The sequence below is a fragment of the Capra hircus genome, chromosome 14, assembly GCF_001704415.2.
Source record: "Capra hircus breed San Clemente chromosome 14, ASM170441v1, whole genome shotgun sequence".
Classification (NCBI taxonomy): Eukaryota; Metazoa; Chordata; class Mammalia; order Artiodactyla; family Bovidae; genus Capra; species Capra hircus.
Window position 1 is genome coordinate 12590476 of NC_030821.1, and position 19270 is coordinate 12609745.

At 40.2% G+C, this 19270-nt stretch overlaps 1 protein-coding gene and 1 non-coding gene across 6 annotated transcripts in view; one reads left to right on the plus strand and one right to left on the minus strand.

The window, feature by feature from the left end:
* The window catches only part of ESRP1 (epithelial splicing regulatory protein 1), a 59430-nt gene extending 51314 nt beyond the window's left edge, over positions 1–8116 (plus strand). For all 5 annotated transcript variants that reach the window (XM_013969296.2, XM_013969294.2, XM_013969295.2 and 2 more), the window contains one exon: positions 6597–8116. In XM_013969296.2, coding sequence (XP_013824750.1) covers positions 6597–6603 — 7 coding nt within the window. In that variant the 3' untranslated portion in view covers positions 6604–8116. The remainder of the gene's footprint in view (positions 1–6596) is intronic.
* On the minus strand, positions 12933–13005 carry TRNAG-CCC. Its single transcript has one exon. It is a non-coding gene; the product is annotated as a tRNA-Gly (tRNA).

A 19270-nucleotide genomic window follows, 5' to 3' on the forward strand; every position in this document is an offset into this window, starting at 1 on the left:
CGACATTTTGAAATGTCCTAAATTGACTATGACCATTACTCAGTACCGCTAATTCTATCCTAAAGTTTGTATATTTGGGGTCATGGTAGGATAACAAACCAGGTCCTTTGTTAAAATCCAGGCTTTTGCATTTAACATCAGATTAATATGCCTTTAGATTGAGGATTTTTAAAAACTCACATGGAGTACTGTATGAAATACTTGGCATAAGTTATCTCATTTAATTATATCAACAACCTTGGGATGTAAAGATCATAAAAGTATTTGTGCTCCTTGTAAAGAATTTGAAACATAGACAGTTCAGTAATCATCCCACCATCTAGAAATAGCTACAGTGAATGATTCTTTTTAAGTTCTTTTTTTATATGCCCTGTAGGAATTTTGAACCTGTTTCTTTCCCTATAACCTTTGGCTGTGACTGTATATTTGCATATTTTTCTCCTCATCCACATGCATATTAAATTCATTAGCATTAGTCATCTTTGACGCCAATAGAGTGGCATGTGCTCTGAGAGCACTTTTATATCTGTAGTCTCACTGGAGTTTCAGCACAGCCCTGTGAGGCCTCAGGACATGTACCTTGGCTCCATTTGTCAGAGGAGATGAAATCCAGAGGAATTAGACAGTTTTTACAAGTCGTACAACTAGTGACCAAGCTGTTCTAAGACCCATAGTTTCCAGCTTCACTCTTGGTGCTCTTTCCTTTGGGCAAATGAGAGCACAGCAGTAAGTGTTTGCGTTGAACTAATAGTGACCCAGAATGTCTACATCCTGGTTCCTGGAACCCGTGTCTTTTGCCTTACCTACCAAAAGGTATAAATTAAGGATCTCGAGAGGAGGAGTTTATTTTAGATTACCTGGGTGGACCCGAAGAGGGATTATAGGAAAGAGACAGACAGAGATCAGGTAGACACGTGAGAGAGGAGGTGGAGGTATAACTACCAGAGATCGCAGTCAGGCAAGGAACACCTGTAGCCGCCAAAACTGGGAAGAGGCCAAAAGGAGATGTTTTTCCTGCACCCTACCCTCTGGAGGGTGTGCGGCCTGGCAGACACCTTCTTTTCTGACCTCTGGCCTCCAGAATTGTTAAGAATAAATTTCCCCTTGTTTTAAGTCAGTTTGTAGTAATTTGTTATAGTAGCCACAGGAAACTAATATGTTGTGTAAAAATTCACTGGAAGAACAATGTCACTGCTCGTTATAGAATCAGATAAAGGTAACCAAAGCCCATGGTGAGGTCTGGTAAAGTCACACTCTGTCTTTTCCTGTAGCCTTGTCTCCTCAAAGGAGCCTATATTTGCAGAAAGTAAAAGTGAAGTCGCTCAGTCATGTCCGACTGTTTGCGACCCCATGAGCTGTAGCCTACCAGGCTCCTCTGTCCATGGGATTCTCCATGCCAGAATACGGGAGTGGGTTGCCATTTCCTTCTCCAGGTGATCTTCCCGACCCAGGGATCGAACGCAGGTCTCCCGCATTGCAGGCAGACACTTTACCCTCTGAGACACCAGGGAAGCCCAGACTGCCCCCTAAAAGATAATGCTTGCTCTTTTGGTCATAAGAAACCCCTAAGGACAGCTCACAGGCTATTAAAGATGCCCAAGGGGCACTTCAGAGAAGGAGGTTGTGATGACTGGCTGGAAAAATGCCTCCTCACACGGCCAGAGTTCTTGTCGCCTCAACTTTCACTGTGAGCTCCAAGCCTCATACTCAGGATCTCAAAGGGCAGGGTCAGCTCATAAATTTAAATTTGTCAACAAGTGCTTCCTAACTGTGTTTACAACTATATTTTGCATACATAAGGAGATGATAATTCTTTTGAGGGGACAGTTCCTTTCTCTGTAAAAATTGGGGAAAAAATAACTTCTACATATGTAACATTTTTGGGTGTTAAGAATCAGGTGGATTAATGAGTATAAAGTTACACAAACTAAGGTTCTTTCTGTATACAAGCACCTATTTTGTTGTTCTGAATACAATAATCATTACAGGGTTAGACTACTCTCTGCATTCCAGACTTATTCCGATTTTACTAGTGTTTTCGTTAATGTCCTTTTTCTATTCCAGGATCCAGTCTATGATTTCACATTTAGTTGGTTTGTCTCCTTGGTGTCCTCTGGCCTATGTTAGTGTCTCAGTCTTAGGTTGTTTTCTTGACCTTGACAATTCTGCTTTACACTGTTCTTGAAGTCTTGTGGGCTGTCCTTTAGTTGGATTTGTTTTTTTCTTGTGGTTGGACTGGGGTAGTAGGTGTTAAGAAAGAGTATATGGAAGTGAAGATCCCCTCTCATGAAGTTTCATGATATATATTATCTGTTGTGTTGTACCCAGGTGACCTCCCTGATGATATCAATTTTGATCTCTTGGTAAATGGCTTCATCCATTCAGGCTGTCTTAACACAATTCTGTGGACTTGGCTGGCTTATAAACGACAAACATTTACTCTCTCACAGGGTTCTGAAAGCTGGAAAGTCCAAGATTAAGTGCTTCTGGTTTCCTTTTGTGTGTGTGTGTGTGTGTGAAACGTTTTGTCTGTTTACAAGGTGTTTTTGGAAGCTCTTGTAATACATTAAGCCTGGTATTGTCATAGCACCTAAGTTTCATGGAAAACAACAACAAAAATCTCGATGTAGCTCTCATTTGAATAGGTGTGTTTTTTTCTCTTTTTTTGGTTGCACTGGGTCTTTATTGCTGTACTCGGGCTTTCTCTGGTTGCAGTGATTAGAGGCTACTTTCCAGACTCCGCATTTCGGTGGCTTCCCTTGTGCTGAGCACAGGCTCCGTGTCCTCGGGCTTCAGCAGTGGCAGTGGCAGATGCCGCAGTAGGGGCTGGCGGGCGGTAGCTGTGGCACATGGGTTTAGTCGCCCTGCAGCGTGTAGGATCTTCTGCAGCAGGGATCGAACCTGCGTCTCCTGCTTTAGCTGGTGAATTCTTAACCACGGGGCCTCCAGGAAGTCCTGAAGGGTATTTTTTTATTCTTGGTCTCTTAAGTGTATAGTTTGGATTACTTTGTGGATTGAAAAAAAGTTTTCTTTTCGATCAACATAGTGGCTAATATTTTTAGTTTCTGCCCCCCAAATTCAAGATATTTTTTGAATAAAAAAGAGCAGCTTTGAAAATTGGACAAAACTTCTCTCTTCCTCCTCCAACCAGGATTATAAAAATGGGCCAGAATGACAAATAAATATTGATTCTTTTGACTTAACTGACAAACAGCCTTTCTTTGATTAAAGAATTTGAGTTACGGGTTTTATTTTATCTTAAAGGAAGAAGAAACTGTTCTTCTGTCCTAATCAAAGATCCCACCTATGAATTATACTTTTCAGAAAAGAGATGTCAAAATTACTGGGAGGAAATGAAATATTACAACTACAGACAGTCCCTACATACGAACAAGTTCTGTTCCGAGAGTACTTTTTAAGTCCAGTTTGTTAGTAAGTCCAACAAAGTTAGCCTAGATACCCAACTAACACAATTAGCTATATAGTACGGTACTATAATAGGCTTATAATGCTTTTCACACAAATAATGCATAAAAAACAAACATGAGAAATAAAGAAAACATTTTCCATATTACATACAATGCCTTGAAAAGTACAGTAGTACAGTAGGGCAGCGGGCACACAGGGGCTGGCGTGGAGTGAGCAGGCAAGGGCGGTTACTGACCAGAGGAGGGATGGGCGGTGGGGCAGCCGAAGGACCGGCGGCAGTAGGAGACGCAGGGCAAGCTGCACCTTCCCTCGCACACCTGACGCTGATGGCACAGGATCTGGTTCTTTGCTGACTTAGCTTCTGTCTACCCTCTTGAAAAAAACAGTCCAGCGATGTCTGGGTAGTAGCTGTTATTTCTCGTCATAGAGGACACAGTAGCACTAGATCGCATTCTGAATGGCTGCTGCAAACTCCTTGAGCCGTTGTAAGTTCCCCTGCTGTTCCTCAAAGACTGACGGTGCCTCCTCAAATAAACAAAATCCCCTGCCATCTCCTGTGTCGTGAATCTCTTCAGTTCTCTGTTTACTTCTTCCCTCTTTTCTCTCTTTGTCCTTTCTCTGGGCTTCCAGTGCCATCAGGTCTCTAACTTGCGTTTGCATCTTTGGAAGTTCGCAACTTGAAGGTTCGTATGTAGGGGACTTATGTAATCAGAGTTGCAGGCATTTTTTTCTTTTTAAGGTGTGTAGGTTCATTCCATAGGACATAACACCAGTTGGTGAAACCAGATATCTTAAAAGGATTCTTTGTAAATATACATAGAACGTTTAATGGCAGCTTAGTGCAAAATACAGCATTATATGTTTTCACGCAGATCTTAGTAGAAACGAAAGACAAATTTGCAGTTGTACCTTAAAAATTGTCTTTGCATAAGGGTGTTTGCTCTTTTGCAGCTATAGGGGAATATGAAACATTTTCTCCTTATCTGTCTGAGATTTTCTTTTTTGTTGTTGTTGTTGTTGACAGCTAGGACTCTACAGCTGCATTGCTAAATTCTAAAGTTGCATTGGATACCGTGGGGATTAAAAGGCAGGTCTGAGAAGATTAAGCTTTTAATTTTTTCAGAACTTGTCCACATTTTCACAAAACATGAAGGTATAACTTTCAGCATCTACAGTGATTTCCTACTGGAATACTAGTAGTCTGGGCTGACAATGAGGAAGGTAGAATTCATTGACTCTGATAACAGACAGGTCCATAGTTGACCAACTTGGCTGCATCCAATTCCTCACTCTCAGCCCAACTCGCAGCAAATCCTGGCTTGCCGCCGGTCCACTGCCAAGTCCAGAGGAAGCCAGGGCTTCAGTGTCACCGGCCTCACTTTAAGTCCATCTCTGAAACCATTGTGGCCAAGGGCACACAGGACTCTAATGGGCTATATCTGGGTCACTTGTTGGGCTCAGTGGTAAAGCTGCCCCTTTATGGCCTTGAGACTGGGGGCAGGGCAGTCATTTAAGGAAAATCAGGTGCTCTTGCCAAAAGATAGACAAAATAGATACTGGACAGCAATAATAATGTCGGGTCATTGATAAGAGATTTTCCTATCCAAATTTCGTATCCAAAGTGAAAGTGAAGTCGCTCAGTCGCGTCCAACTCTTTGCGACCCCATGGACTGTAGCCTACAACGCTCCTCCGTCCATGAGATTTTCCAGGCAAGAGTACTGGAGTGGGTTGCCATTTCCTTCTCCAGAGGATCTTCCCAACCCAGGGATCGAACCTGGGTCTCCCGCATTGTAGGCAGATGCTTTACCATCTGATCCACCAGGGAAGTCCTGGAGCTGGTTTCAGTGCATAGTATTTTAAAGCTAAGTGCTAAATTATGGTCCCTTTGAAAATCACATTTAAAAATGAATTCTAACAAAGAGATAAAAGTTTCTCTATTCTTAAGAATACCTGAATCTAAATCTGTATTCCAGTTTTGAAATCTTTTTTATTTTTTATTTTTTGCTATATGCTGATTCTTAGTTGTGGCTGATTGTTAGTTGTGGCTGATTCTTAGTTTGATTTTCATTGCAGTGTGCAAACTCCTAGTTGTGGCATGTGGGACCTGGTACCCTGACCAGGGATCAAACCCAGGGCCCTCTGCATTGGGAGCACAGAGTCTTAGCCACTGGACTACCATGGAAATCCCAGAATCTACTTCTAAAGCAAATCTAGGATTAACCACAATTACAAATTGGCCATATGAATAGAACTAAACTCTGAAGAACTATATCTCTATCTTCATTTCTGTTTCTCATTTACATGTGAAAGTATACACATGCCTAGTTAGTTTTCATTTTAAAGATTGTGTGTGGGATATAAGTAAATAGCACAGAAGAACCAATTTGCATTCACATTCTAGATCTTCCAATTACTGGCTTAATTGCTCTGTGCCTCAGGTTTCCCATCTGTAAAATGGGGGTGACATGGCAATATAATAGGGTGGTTGTAAGGATGAGATAGTCCACATAAAGGTGGTTTTTATAGATTGGCCACTGACATATAGAACTCTTTTGCTACAGTGTCATTATTTAGTGCTTTTTTATTTCCCCTTTTGGCCACACCACGTGGCATGTGTGGTTAATTCTCCCACCAGCTATGACACTTGTGCCCCCTGCTTTGAACGCATGGAGTCTTAACCACTGGACCACCAGAGAAGTCCCCTCTCAGTGCTTCTTACTGATAACAAATATTCTTGTTTGAATTATTTCGACATTTCTTATATTAGAATTTAATATTAAATTTTTGTCTTACTGCCTTGATTTATTTAAAAAATGGTATTGAACCTCCACTATCACTAAAATGCTTGGATAACTTGGGAACCCAGAATAAGGAATGGAGAGAATAGTCTCCTCACAAAAGATTTAAGTGGGGAGGTAAAAACACATTATCCCATGCATGATAATATGGCTAGGGTATTGTGGAAATGCCAGTTATCACATAAACTTCACTTGTCAGCAGTGTATTCCCTGAGAATTTGCTGTGTAAATACCAATTATGTCTGTGTAAAATACAAATTTGTAATCCTTTTAAGATTTTTAGACTGTCTTTTTTATGGCGACTAAGAATTGTAAAATTGAGAGACTATAATTTTTTCTTTTGTTCTTTTTTTTTTTTTTTTTTTCAGTATTTGAAAGATGTATGGAGATCCTGAAACCTTCAGACATAAGACAACTTCCAGCAACTTCAGGAGAAGTTTGTCTACACTCAGGCTGCAGTATTTTCAGCAAACATCACTGGACGGTGGGCAAATGCCCTATCTTTTGGTGGAATGAAAAATTTGAGCCAGTGAAGCCAAATTCTCATTGCAAGCAGCATGCTTGGCTCCTTGCTCACTGCAAACAGGCATTTGAAATGTGAATTTGAAATTGGGTGTCTCCATTACTACCAGCTAGTATGGCATCATAGGTGTTTCCTAAGTTTTAAGTCTTGGGGGGAAAAAAGTACTCCACTAACATCTGCCATCTCCACCAGGAACTCTTTTCTGGAAGCTCCATTTATGTGTGTTCCCACTCTTCTCCCCATCTTCTGCACAATCACGTGCTCTTCTGAAGTAAAAATAATGTCTTGGAGTACGTAAGTCCCAGACTTACAAAAAGAAATAAAGCTATTATTTTCCCAGTCTCTTGGCCATCACAATGTCTTACAGTTAAAAGCCACCAAAAAACTATTTTTAAAACACCTTGGAATAAGTGAGAAGAAATGGCACACCCATCACAAAACATATATAGTTTAAAAGTTGCAATTTTTTCTCAGTGGGTATCAGTTGTAAATAAAAATGAACTAGGGGCCAAAATATAAAACCAAAATGAAGCAGCTATGTGTAGTTATTAATTTCTAGTTTGAACTGTAACTGAATACTGTGGCTTCATATGTATTATTTTATACTATACTTTTCCCATTATTGATGGTTTGGACTTTAATAAGAAATTCCATAGTTTTTAATATCACAAATGAGAATATTTGAACAGTGTATTCTAGAAAGCAATATACTAACTAAAGTGAATGCTTGTATATAATATAGCCTTAATCCTTTTTCTCTAATGCCTTAACTGTCAAATAATTAAAACTTTTAAAAAGCCTAGGGTTATAGTCAGCATGCTAGACTGAGAGGTAAACACTGATTGATGAGAACAGGTACTGATGCTGTCAGTGTTTAGCACTATGTGTTTAGCTGTGTTTATGCTCCAGAAGTGCAATATTAGACACTAGCTAGATAGTACTGCTGCCTCGTGTAACTCCAAAGAGAAAAAAACGGAATTTGATTAACCGAGTGCACATGTTCCTTTAAGTTACTCTTAATGTCCTTAGCTTGAATGCAATGCCATACAGATTCATGTGGCTGCTATTTTTATTTACTTTGCATTATTTTGATTAATACCTTAAATGGAAAGCCAAACATTCCCTCTTCACTGACCAGTAATGGCCCTTTAACTGCAGTAGGAAAAATAAGAAAAACCATGTTGTGTGAAAATTGGTGATAACTGGCACTTAAGATCATAAAAATAGTTCTTTATACTTGGCTGCCTTAAGATGCTGTTTGCCCAGAGCTCTGAAAGACTTTAAGATAGGCAGTAATACTACAATACTACTGAATTTTTGTAGAATTGTTACATTTGATAATAAAACTTGCCTGTTGAATCTCCATGTTTGCATTCTGTTTTGTAATTAGAAGAGTTAAGGGTAGTAGGTGAAGGGTGTGGTGGGTAAAGCTGTCTTTCCTGAGGTGGTAGGATATTTCCTTAAGTTACCGTGAGTATTTGTAGGTGTGCTCTCTTGTGTCTGACTCTTTGCGACCCCATGAACTGTAGCCCGCCAGGCTTCTCTGTCCATGGAATTTTCCAGGCAAGAATACTGGATTGGGTTGCCATTTCCTTTTCCAGGGGATCCTCCTGACCCAGGGAATCGAACCTGCATATCCCGTACTTCCTGCATTACAGGCAGATTCTCTGTTGCTGAAACACGGGAAACTATCAATGTTAATGCACTCCAGATACAGATTAAACAACCAGCCTTAGAGTATAAATCATTGAGACTTTGATCCCAAAATTCTTAAAACTGTAGCCATAGTTATTAATATGTAGTCCTTGCATCTTATTATTAGAGCTCTGTTTGCTTGGTAATTTGAAAACTTATTGGAGCCACATAAGACATTTCTTAAAAGCCATATAGTAAAAGCTAGAACGCTAGTGTTTCTGAATCCCACATACTTCTTTATTCCAGTTTCTCTGCTAATTCTGAGTTCTCCAATATTCTCTCATCCAAATTTTATCCATTTTTTAGGAACCATGTTAAGACTTGCATGACTTCCACCATTTTACAGTTACATATATTGACCATATCGTTATTTGATGTATGTACTCTTTATGGAGTTCGATTCAAGATCTAGTACATTTTTATACACATGATCTTGTTAAGTACTCATCAAGTGAAGTTTAGTTCACCTGGGACACCTTTTGCAATCTCAGTCCTTGCCCACATCATTTGTAAGAATGAAGCAATTGCTTTCTGGTTTGTGCTTCAGCTTTGAGTGTGAAGAGGGAGCAGAGCCCTCTGGGTAATCTAAGGTTCTGCTCCAGGTTCCTGTACCTTTATGTCTGGTAGGCATTTAATGCCCAGCTATTCCTTGCCTTAAAGAAAAACAGGTTGCCTAGGCTAAGGAGATAGCTATTTACCTCCTTGAAACAGTACCTCATATAATTGCTCTTAATGCAGGAAAAGAACATAGGCGATGGTATGAGATTAAGAAAGGCCGGTGGGAAAGAATTGAGGATAGAGAGTATATATTAAAAAAAAATCTTAAAGTCCGTCTCTTAGGTTTATAGTTGGTTACATAATTTCTGTTCCTCTCTCTGCTTCCCCCAGCTCTTTGGGGAAAATGTTTTTAACATATACAAAAATAGAATGATGGCCACCAAGCCTCTATCCAGCTTCAACAATTACGAACTCAAAGCCAATCTTGCCTATAGATGGATTATATCATCAATTGTAAAGTCTGTTACATAGAGGATTATATGTAGTTATATTGTTCAGTCACTATGTCGTGTCTGACTGCGATCCCATGAACTGCAGCATGCCAGGTTTCTCTGACCTTCATTACCTCCCCAAGTTTGCTCAGACATGTCTATTGAGTCAGTGAGGCCATTCAACCATCTCATCCTCTGTGGCTTCCTTCTCTTTCCCTCAGTCTTTCCCAGTGTCAGAGGGTTTTTTCTAATGTGTCAGCTCTTTGCATCAGGTGGCCAAAGTATTGGAGCTTCAGCATCCATCCTCCCAATGAATATTCAGGGTTGATCTCCTTTAGGATTGACTGATTTGATCTTGCTGTCCAAGGGACTCTCAAGAGTCTTCTCCAGCAGCACCACAGATTGAAAGCATCAGTTCTTTGGCACACAGCCTTCTTTATGGTCCAACTCACATCCATGCATGACTATTGAAAAAACCATAGCTTTGACTATTCAGACCTTTGTCTGCAAAGTGATATCTGCTTTTTAATATTGTCTAGGTTTGTCATAGCTATTCTTCCAAGGAGCAAGTGTCTTAATTGCATGGCTGCAGTCACCATCCACATTGACTTTGGAGCCCAGAATGAAATCTGACACTGTTTCCGCATTTTCCCCATCTATTTGCCATGAAGTGATGGGATTGGATGCCATGATCTTAGTTTTTTGAATGCTGAGTTTTAAGCCAGCTTTTTCTCGCTCCTCTTTCACCGTCAAGAGGCTTTTTAGTTCCTCTTCACCTTCTGCCATTAAAGTGGCATCATCTGCATATCTGAGGTTGTTGATATTTCTCCTAGCACTCTTGATTCCAGCTTGTGATTCATCCAGCCCAGCATTTTTCATTATGTTCTCTTCATATAAGTTAAATAAGCAGGGTGACAATATACATCCTTGAAGTATCCTTTCCCAGTTTAGAACCATGTCCAGTTCTAACTGTTGCTTCTCATCCTATATACAGGTTTCTCAGGAAACAGGTAATGTGGTCTGGTATTCCCATCTCATTAAGAATATTCCACAGTTTGTTGTGATCTGCATAGCCAAAGACTTTAGCATAGTCCACAAAGCAGAAATAGATGATTTTTTGAAATTCCTTTCCTTTTCCATGACCCACTGTATGTTGGCAATTTGATCTTTGGTTCCTCTGCCTTTTCTAAATCCAGCTTGTACATCTGAAGTTCTCCGTTCACATGCTTCTGAAGCCTATCATGAAGGAATTTGAGCATAATCTTGCTGGCCTGTGAAATAATTGCAACTGTTCAGTAATTTGAATATTCTTTGGCATTGCCTTTCTTTGGAATTGGAATGAAAACTGACCTTTTCCAGATTATATAGATTATCCATATTTCTTTCCACTTTTCCCACTGTTGTATTATTTTGAAGCAAATTCTTTGGGCTAAGATTAAAATGGAACTCCAAGTATAAAACTGGGCCATGGCAGGAAGTGTTTTAATGAGAAGTGTGTGTGCTCAGTCATGTCTGACTCTTTGTGACCCCATGGATGGTAGCTCACAGACTCCTCTGTCCAGGGAATTTTCCAGGCAAGAATCCTGGAGCGGGTTGCCATTTCTGCCCCAGGGATAGAACTCAAATCTCTTGGATCTCCTGCATTGGCAGGCAGATTCTTTACCACTGCACTACCTGGGAAGCTTCTTAGTGAGAAGAGGCAAAGGCTAAATAGGACTGAACTGGTAGAAATAATTCAGTTTCTGAATTTCTGCAGTTGTGCTTTGTAATCCATTCCCTATCCCATGTGCCAATATGAGACACAGACTAGACAGGATATGGTGTAAGCTGAGGACTGGAAGGCCACAGGATGGAATTTAGGAATGAGAGCCCTGAAGGAGTACCATAGGGAGAAATTGTTTTTCTACATTTTTGCTGCCTTCTTTAAGTGAGTTTTCAGGCCAAGATCCTAAGGGATCAAAGGTTTGAAAACAAATGACTAGCTCCTAACTTAGAAAAATTAAAGGGAAATGTCCATATTTCAGTGTACTTCCCCTCAGTTACTTTATGTGGAAAGTGGAGGGATATTTCAAGCCAAAACCAAGCTGATAATCATTACCTTGGAAGAGTATACAATCAAAAAAACACTGAGAATATGTATCAATTATATTATACATATATTAAAAGCACAATAAGAAGCACTGTGTAGGTTAAATGATTCTTCACAATAACCTATTAGATGGCGCTGGTGGTAGAGAACCACCTGCCGATGCAGGAGACATAAGAGACTCCGGTTTTATCCCTCCGTCAGGAAGATCCCCTGCAGGAGGGCACGGCAACCCACCCGAGCATTCCCGCCTGGAGAATCCCGTGGACAGAGGAGACTGGCAGGCGACAGTCCATGGGGTGGCAGAGAACCGGATTCTATTGAGGTGACTTAGCATTTATTAACAATAGCAACACTATTATTATTTTTATTGACCAGGAAATTAAGTGTAGGTTAAGTAGTGTCTGTCATGGCTGCCCAGAGGTACAGGAAAGGATCTAGAAGATAAAAGATTTGGAGTCTAGTTGATGTGATTAGTGCTCTCATAGCTGCTGCTTAGCAGTTCTGGCTCTTTTCCTAGCATTGCACAAATAAAGTCCATCATTACGGAGGCATAGAGTTGGGCTTCAAAATGTTCCTTTGGTCTGCCTTTTCACATTATTACCACCGTGCCATCAGTTCAGCTGCTGAATTATTCAGCAGCTATGTACTGTTGCTGTGCTAGAAGGCAATGTTGATAAATGAGTAGCAAAGCTGCTGATTACACACTCAAATTTGAGCCAGTGTTTTTTAACCTATATGAAACCAGTATGATAGTGGCGTTAAACACTAGAAACATATTTTAAAAAATCAAGGTGGAATTTTCGTCTTGTTCTGGACGGTTCTCAGCGTATGTGTGTGTATGTGGGTGACAGAGACAGAGAAAGAGATTCATCCTTCCTTCCCTGATGGTGTTTCTCATGGTTTCTTCCTTAGCCACCTTCTCTATTTTCTGGGCAAATTCACTAACTTGCTTCTGCATTCTTCTTTGGAGCTACCAGCTTCTAAACCCAACAATTCAATGGACATTTATTTACATTTAAATATCTCTCTGGGCATTTCAAATGCAACATGTTAAAACAAACATATCTTTCTATGTTAGCAGGTCTGAAAACCTGCTACTTATCTTTTCTCTACTTCAGGAACCGGCACCACATAGTATCAGGTATTAATGTTAGAAAGGCATTTGTAACTTCCTCACCTCACCATCCTCATCATCAGTATTTCTCACCAGTTCTTTGCCTCATTATTGAACCTGTGCATCAAATTCTGCTTTCCTCTATTGCCAGAATGCTTTTTTATAAGAATAATATTCCAAATTATTACATTTTAAAATAAAAATGTTTATTTATTTATTTGGCTGCACTGGTCTTTAGTTGCAGCATGCTGAATCCTTAGCTTCAGCATATGAACTCATAGTTGTAGTATCTAGTTCCCTAACCAGGGATTGAACCTGGGCCCTGGGCATTGGGAGTGCAGAGTCTTAGCCACTGGACCACCAGGGAAGTCTCTGATTACATGTTTTGAAACCACTTTATTGAAGTATTATTGAGATATAAAGACTGTACTTAACATGCAACTTGGTGAGTTGGATCATTGAAAAAGCAAGAGAGTTCCAGAAAAACATCTACTTCTGCTACAGTGTGGGAGACCTGGGTTCGATCCCTGGGTCAGGAAGTTCCATGGAGAAGGAAAAGGCAACCCACTCCAGTACTCTTGCCTAGAAAATCCCATGGACGGAGGAGCCTCGTGTCTGTGGGGTTGCAAAGAGTTGGACACGACTAAGTGACTTCACTTTCACTTTCACTTTTCTGTTTCATTGACTGTCCCAAGGCCTTTGACTGTGTGGATCACTACAAACTGTGGAAAATTCTTAAAGAGATGGGAATACCAGAGTACCTTACCTGCCTCCTGAGAAAACTGTATGCAGGTCAAGAAGCAACAGTTATAACCAGACATGGAACAACGGACTGGTTCAAAGGAGTGACTTGGGAAAGGAGTGTGTCAAAGCTGACTATTGTTACCCTGCTTATTTAACTTGTATGCAGAGTACATCATGAGAAATGCCAGACTGGATGAAGCACAAGCTGGATTCAAGATTGCCATGAAAAATATCAATAACCTCAGATATGCAGATGACACCACACTTATGGCAGAAAGTGAAGAGGAACTAAAGAGCCTCTTGATGAAAGTGAAAGAGGAGAGTGAAGAAGTCGGCTTAAAACTCAACATTCAAAAAACTAAGATCATGACATCCCGTCCCATCACTTCATGGCAAAGAGATGGGGAAACAGTAGAAACCATGACAGACTTTATTTTTTTGGCCTCCAAAATCACTGCAGATGGTGGCTGCAGCCATGAAATTAAAAGATGCTTGCTCCTTGGAAGAAAAATTTTGACAAACTTAGTGTATTTAAAAGCAGAAACATCACTTTGCCGACAAAGGTCTGTATAGTCAGGGCTATGGTTTTTCCAGTGGTCATGTATGGATGTGAGAGTTGGGCCATGAAGAAGGCTGAGTGCCAAAGAATTGATGCTTTTGAACTGTGGTGTTGGAGAAGACTCTTGAGAGTCCCTTGGATTGCAAGGAGATCCAACCAGTCAGTCCTAAAGGAAATCAACCCTGAACATTCATTGTAAGGATTGATGCTGAAGCTGAAACTCCAATGCTTTGGCCATCTGATGTGAAGAGCCATCTCATTGGAAAAGATCCTGATGCTGGGAAAGATTGAGGGCAGGAGGAGAAGGGGGCAACAGGACAAGATGGTTGGATGGCATCCCTGACTCAATGGACATGAGTTTGAGCAAGCTCCAAGAGATGGTGAAGGACAGGGGAGCCTGGCGTGCTACAGTCCATGGGGTCACAGTCAGTCAAGACTGAGCGACTTAATAGCATACTAGGTAAGCATATTAGTGAAACCATCACCACAATCAATACTACATATATCTATCACCTCCAAAAATTTCCTCTCACCCTCTTTAACTTTTGTGTGGGTGTGTGATAAGAACACAACAAAGTGATTATGTGTTCTTCACATCTTTTCTACTAAAGGTTTCCATTTGCTATTTAAAATACCCAAACGTATTACTCATGCTATTGGGTGAGCTGACTTCTGCCTGCCTCTTGAGTTTTATTCGGGCACCCTTACCCTCATGCTCTACACTTTTTTGTCTTTTTTCCAGGTTGTTGCAGGAGTGATGCACTGGTTTTTCATTTTTTGTTGTTGTTATCTTTCTCTTCACTGACTAACTACTATGCAGAATCTTACCTTTCTAAGGAAGGCCTTTCCTGACTCACTAGACTCTATAAATTTCCCTATAATCTGCTCCCCAGATTGTAACTTCAATCAAGATAAACTGTATCTTCTTCCCCTCTGAATCCTTCCTGACTAGGCAGCACTTCCTAGGGAATAAGTATCTGTTGAATGAATAAGTGTATGTTCATTCCTTCAGGTGAAAAGGAATGTGCTTTATGCAGTTTTCCTTTAAAGTTGTCTATAAATTTAAATCTTAAAAGTAAAAAATTGTTTTGCTTTAGCACCAGTTAAAATGTTAGTATTATCTAGTTATTAACAGTATGCTTTTTACATTAAAATGTAAAGTCAGAGTCACCTTTCACATTGAAGTACACATCCAAAGAGAAAGTTTGGTATGAAATTCACCCAAACATGATTTTGGATGCCTCTGCCATCTCCAGGACTCACAGTGACTTTTCAGGGTCCTATTCTCAACCAGAGTGCTTATGTGGAACTGTAACAAGATTTTTAAAATTTATCTGTATTTAAATGATGTCATAATTGGTGAACAGATTTTTTTGTCTTTGTTTTTTTTTTTTCTTTTTTACTGTATTAAGAAAAAAATACCATGGCAATTACCCTGTTACACTTAAATTGTTATGGTGATACATTGTAATTTTGCTGGGAAAACTTTTCCCCCCACAATCACTGTATGCTTTTGGTTTTAAGATATATCTGTACTTTGGAAGTGCGACTAGTCCTCCACACAGCTGGTCTAGATACACCCGATTAGTCATCTGCAGTGATTGGCTGGCTGAGAAGTTGATCAATGGTAGCTCTAGGAGGCACCAGGCCCATCCAAGGTCTAGCTGGAATCATTTTCAGGGTGGGAAGACAGCATCAGCAGTTTCACGTATCAGTGCTTGAGGAATGGCAGATTCTTTTCTGAATTCATAATTGATGTACTCAGAATCCACCTGCTATGCCTTCCCTCTATCATGAGAAAGACTTTACTCTGTTATTTACATGGGTCCAGAATGCTGGAGAGTAATCAATGCTCGGGAGCTCCTCATGGGGCAATCTCAATCCATAAATAGGGTTGACAAAGGAACGAAAGCCAAACCAAACCAAAAGCAGCATACTTAATTCAATGGAAATTTCAAATAAACAACAAGTAGTTTTTAGCTTAAGCTGGCCCAAATATTGCATGGAGCATATTATACTAAAGTGTCCTATATTATCTGCAATTCTAATATTCATTCAACTAAATTTCACAAATATTTATTTACTCACTTACCTGAGGGCTTACTTACCTGCAAGAAGAGAGGATGAAATCTTGGTCTACTAAACTAGAAACTTTGTCTGGGAAAATCTTAAAAATAAGCCATTTAGTACCACTAATTTTTTTAATCAATAAATGAAAGAATGTGTTTAATTAATGAATTAATGATTTCTTACAACTAATCTGGTTTAAAAAAAAATCTTTTCCTGGAGGAGTTTTAACTGTAGGAAAAAACTATACTTTAGAAATGTCCTAGAGTTCAATTGTCTATGTTCAAATGTCCTATGTTCAATTTAAAAATATTTAAATAGAATACACATTGTTTAATGTTTTCCCACTGGCGAGGCTTATACAGTTTCCCAGTTTGACTATTGCTTTGTATGATTGTAATTCTTCCAGTTAGTGGAAGACAAAGACAGCCGATCCTAGTGAGTGATGACAGAGCAAATATATTCAGGAGGCACCGAAGTACAGCTTCAAACAATGAGGAAAAAGTGAGGGCTGCTTGAGAAACAACTGCAGGAGCCACTGACAATATAGCCCTTTATTTCCTCTTTTACAGAAAAAAATTAATCCATAGTCACAAGAAGAACTAACAACAAGCTAAGACAAAACAGCATCTACTCATAGTTTTCATGGTTAGTATGAAACATACAACTTATCTAAGACATCCACAGCTCATACTATTAGTTCAGTCAGTTCAGTTCATTCGCTCAGTCGTGTCCGACTCTTTGCGACCCCCTGAATCGCAGCACGTCAGGCCTCCCTATTCATCACCAACTCCAAGAGTTCACTCAAACTCATGTGCATCAAGTTGGTGATGCCATCCAGCCATGTCATCCTCTGTTGTCCCCTTCTCCTCCTGCCCCCAATCCCTCCCAGCATCAGAGTCTTTTCCAATGAGTCAATTCTTCCCATGAGGTGGCCAAAGTACTGGATTCAGCTTTAGCATCATTCCTTCCAAAGAAATCCCAGGGCTGATCTCCTTCAGAATGGACTGGTTGGAACTCATTGCAGTCTAAGGGACTCTCAAGAGTCTTTTCCAACACCACAGTTCAAAAGCATCAATTCTTTGGCGCTCAGCCTTCTTCACAGTCCAACTCTCACAACCATACATGACCAAGGAAAAACCACAGCCTTGACTAGACGGACCTTAGTCGGCAAAGTAATGTCTCTGCTTTTGAATATGCTATCTAGGTTGGTCATAACTTTTCTTCCAAGGAGTAAGAGTCTTTTAATTTCATGGCTGCAATCACCATCTGCAGTGATTTTGGAGCCCCCCAAAATCAAAGTCTGACACTGTTTCCACTGTTTCCCCATCTATTTCCCATGAAGTGATGGGACCGGATGCCATGATCTTCGTTTTCTGAATGTTGAGCTTTAGGCCAACTTTTTCACCATCCTCTTTTACTTTTATCAAGAGGCTTTTTACTTCCTCTTCACTTTCTGCCATAAGGGTGGTGTCATCTGCATATCTGAGGTTATTGATATTTCTCCCAGCAATCTTGATTCCAGCTTGTGTTTCTTTCAGTCCAGCGTTTCTCATGATGTATTCTGCATATAAGTTAAATAAGCAGGGTGACAATATACAGCCTTGACGTACACCTTTTCCTATCTGGAACCAGTTTGTTGTTCCATGTCCAGTTCTAACTGTTGCTTCCTGACCTGCATACAGATTTCTCAAGAGGCAGGTCAGGTGGTCTGGTATTCCCATCTCTTTCAGAATTTTCCACAGTGTATTGTGATCCACACAGTCAAAGGCTTTGGCATAGTCCGTAAAGCAGAAATAGATGTTTTTCTGGAACTCTCTTGCTTTTTCCATGATCCAGCGGATGTTGGTAATTTGATCTCTGGTTCCTCTGCCTTTTCTAAAACCAGCTTGAACATCAGGAAGTTCATGGTTCACGTATTGCTGAAGCCTGGCTTGGAGAATTTTGAGCATTTCTTTACTAGCATGTGAGATGAGTGCAACTGTGCAGTAGTTTGAGCATTCTTTTGCATTGCCTTTCTTTGGGACTGGAATGAAAACTGACCTTTTCCAGTCCTTGGCCACTGCTGAGTTTTCCAAATTTGCTGGCATATTGAGTGCAGCACTTTCACAGCATCATCTGTCAGGATTTGAAATAGCTCAACTGGAATGCGATCACCTGCACTAGCTTTGTTTGTAGCGATGCTCTCCAAGGCCCACTTGACTTCACATTCCAGGATGTCTGGCTCTAGATGAGTGATCACACCATCATGATTATCTGGGTCGTGAAGATCTTTTTTGTACAGTTCTGTGTATTCTTGCCACCTCTTCTTAATATCTTCTGCTTCTGTTAGGTCCAGACCATTTCTGTCCTTTATCAAGCCCTTCTTTGCATGAGATATTCCCTTGGTATCTCTAATTTTCTTGAAGAGATCTCTAGTCTTTCCCATTCTGTTCTTTTCCTCTATTTCTTTGCATTGATCGCTGAAGAAGGCTTTCTTATCTCTTCTTGATATTCTTTGGAACTCTGCATTCAGATGCTTATATGTTTTATTTTCTCCTTTGCTTTTTGCCTCTCTTCTTTTCACAACTATTTGTAAGGCCTCCCCAGACAGCCATTTTGCTTTTTTGCATTTCTTTTCCATGGGGATGGTCTTGATCCCTGTCTCCTGTACAATGTCACGAACCTCATTCCATAGTTCATCAGGCACTCTATCTATCAGATCTAGGCCCTTAAATCTATTTTTCACTTCCACTGTATAATCATAAGGAATTTGATTTAGGTCATACCTGAATGGTCTAGTGGTTTTCCCTACTTTCTTCAATTTAAGTCTGAATTTGGTAATAAGGAGTTCATGATCTGAGCCACAGTCAGCTCCTGGTCTTGTTTTTGTTGACTGTATAGAGCTTCTCCATCCTTGGCTGCAAAGAATATAATCAATCTGATATCGGTGTTGACCATCTGGTGATGTCCATGTGTAGAGTCTTCTCTTGTGTTGTTGGAAGAGGGTGTTTGCTATGACCAGTGCATTTTCTTGGCAAAACTCTATTAGTCTTTGCCCTGCTTCATTCTGCATTCCAAGGCCAAATTTGCCTGTTACTCCAGGTGTTTCTTGACTTCCTACTTTTGCCTTCCAGTCCCCTATAATGAAAAGGACATCTTTTTTGGGTGTTAGTTCTAAAAGGTCTTGTAGGTCTTCATAGAACCGTTCAACTTCAGCTTCTTCAGCATTAATGGTTGGGGTATAAACCTGGATAACTGTGATATTGAATGGTTTGTCTTG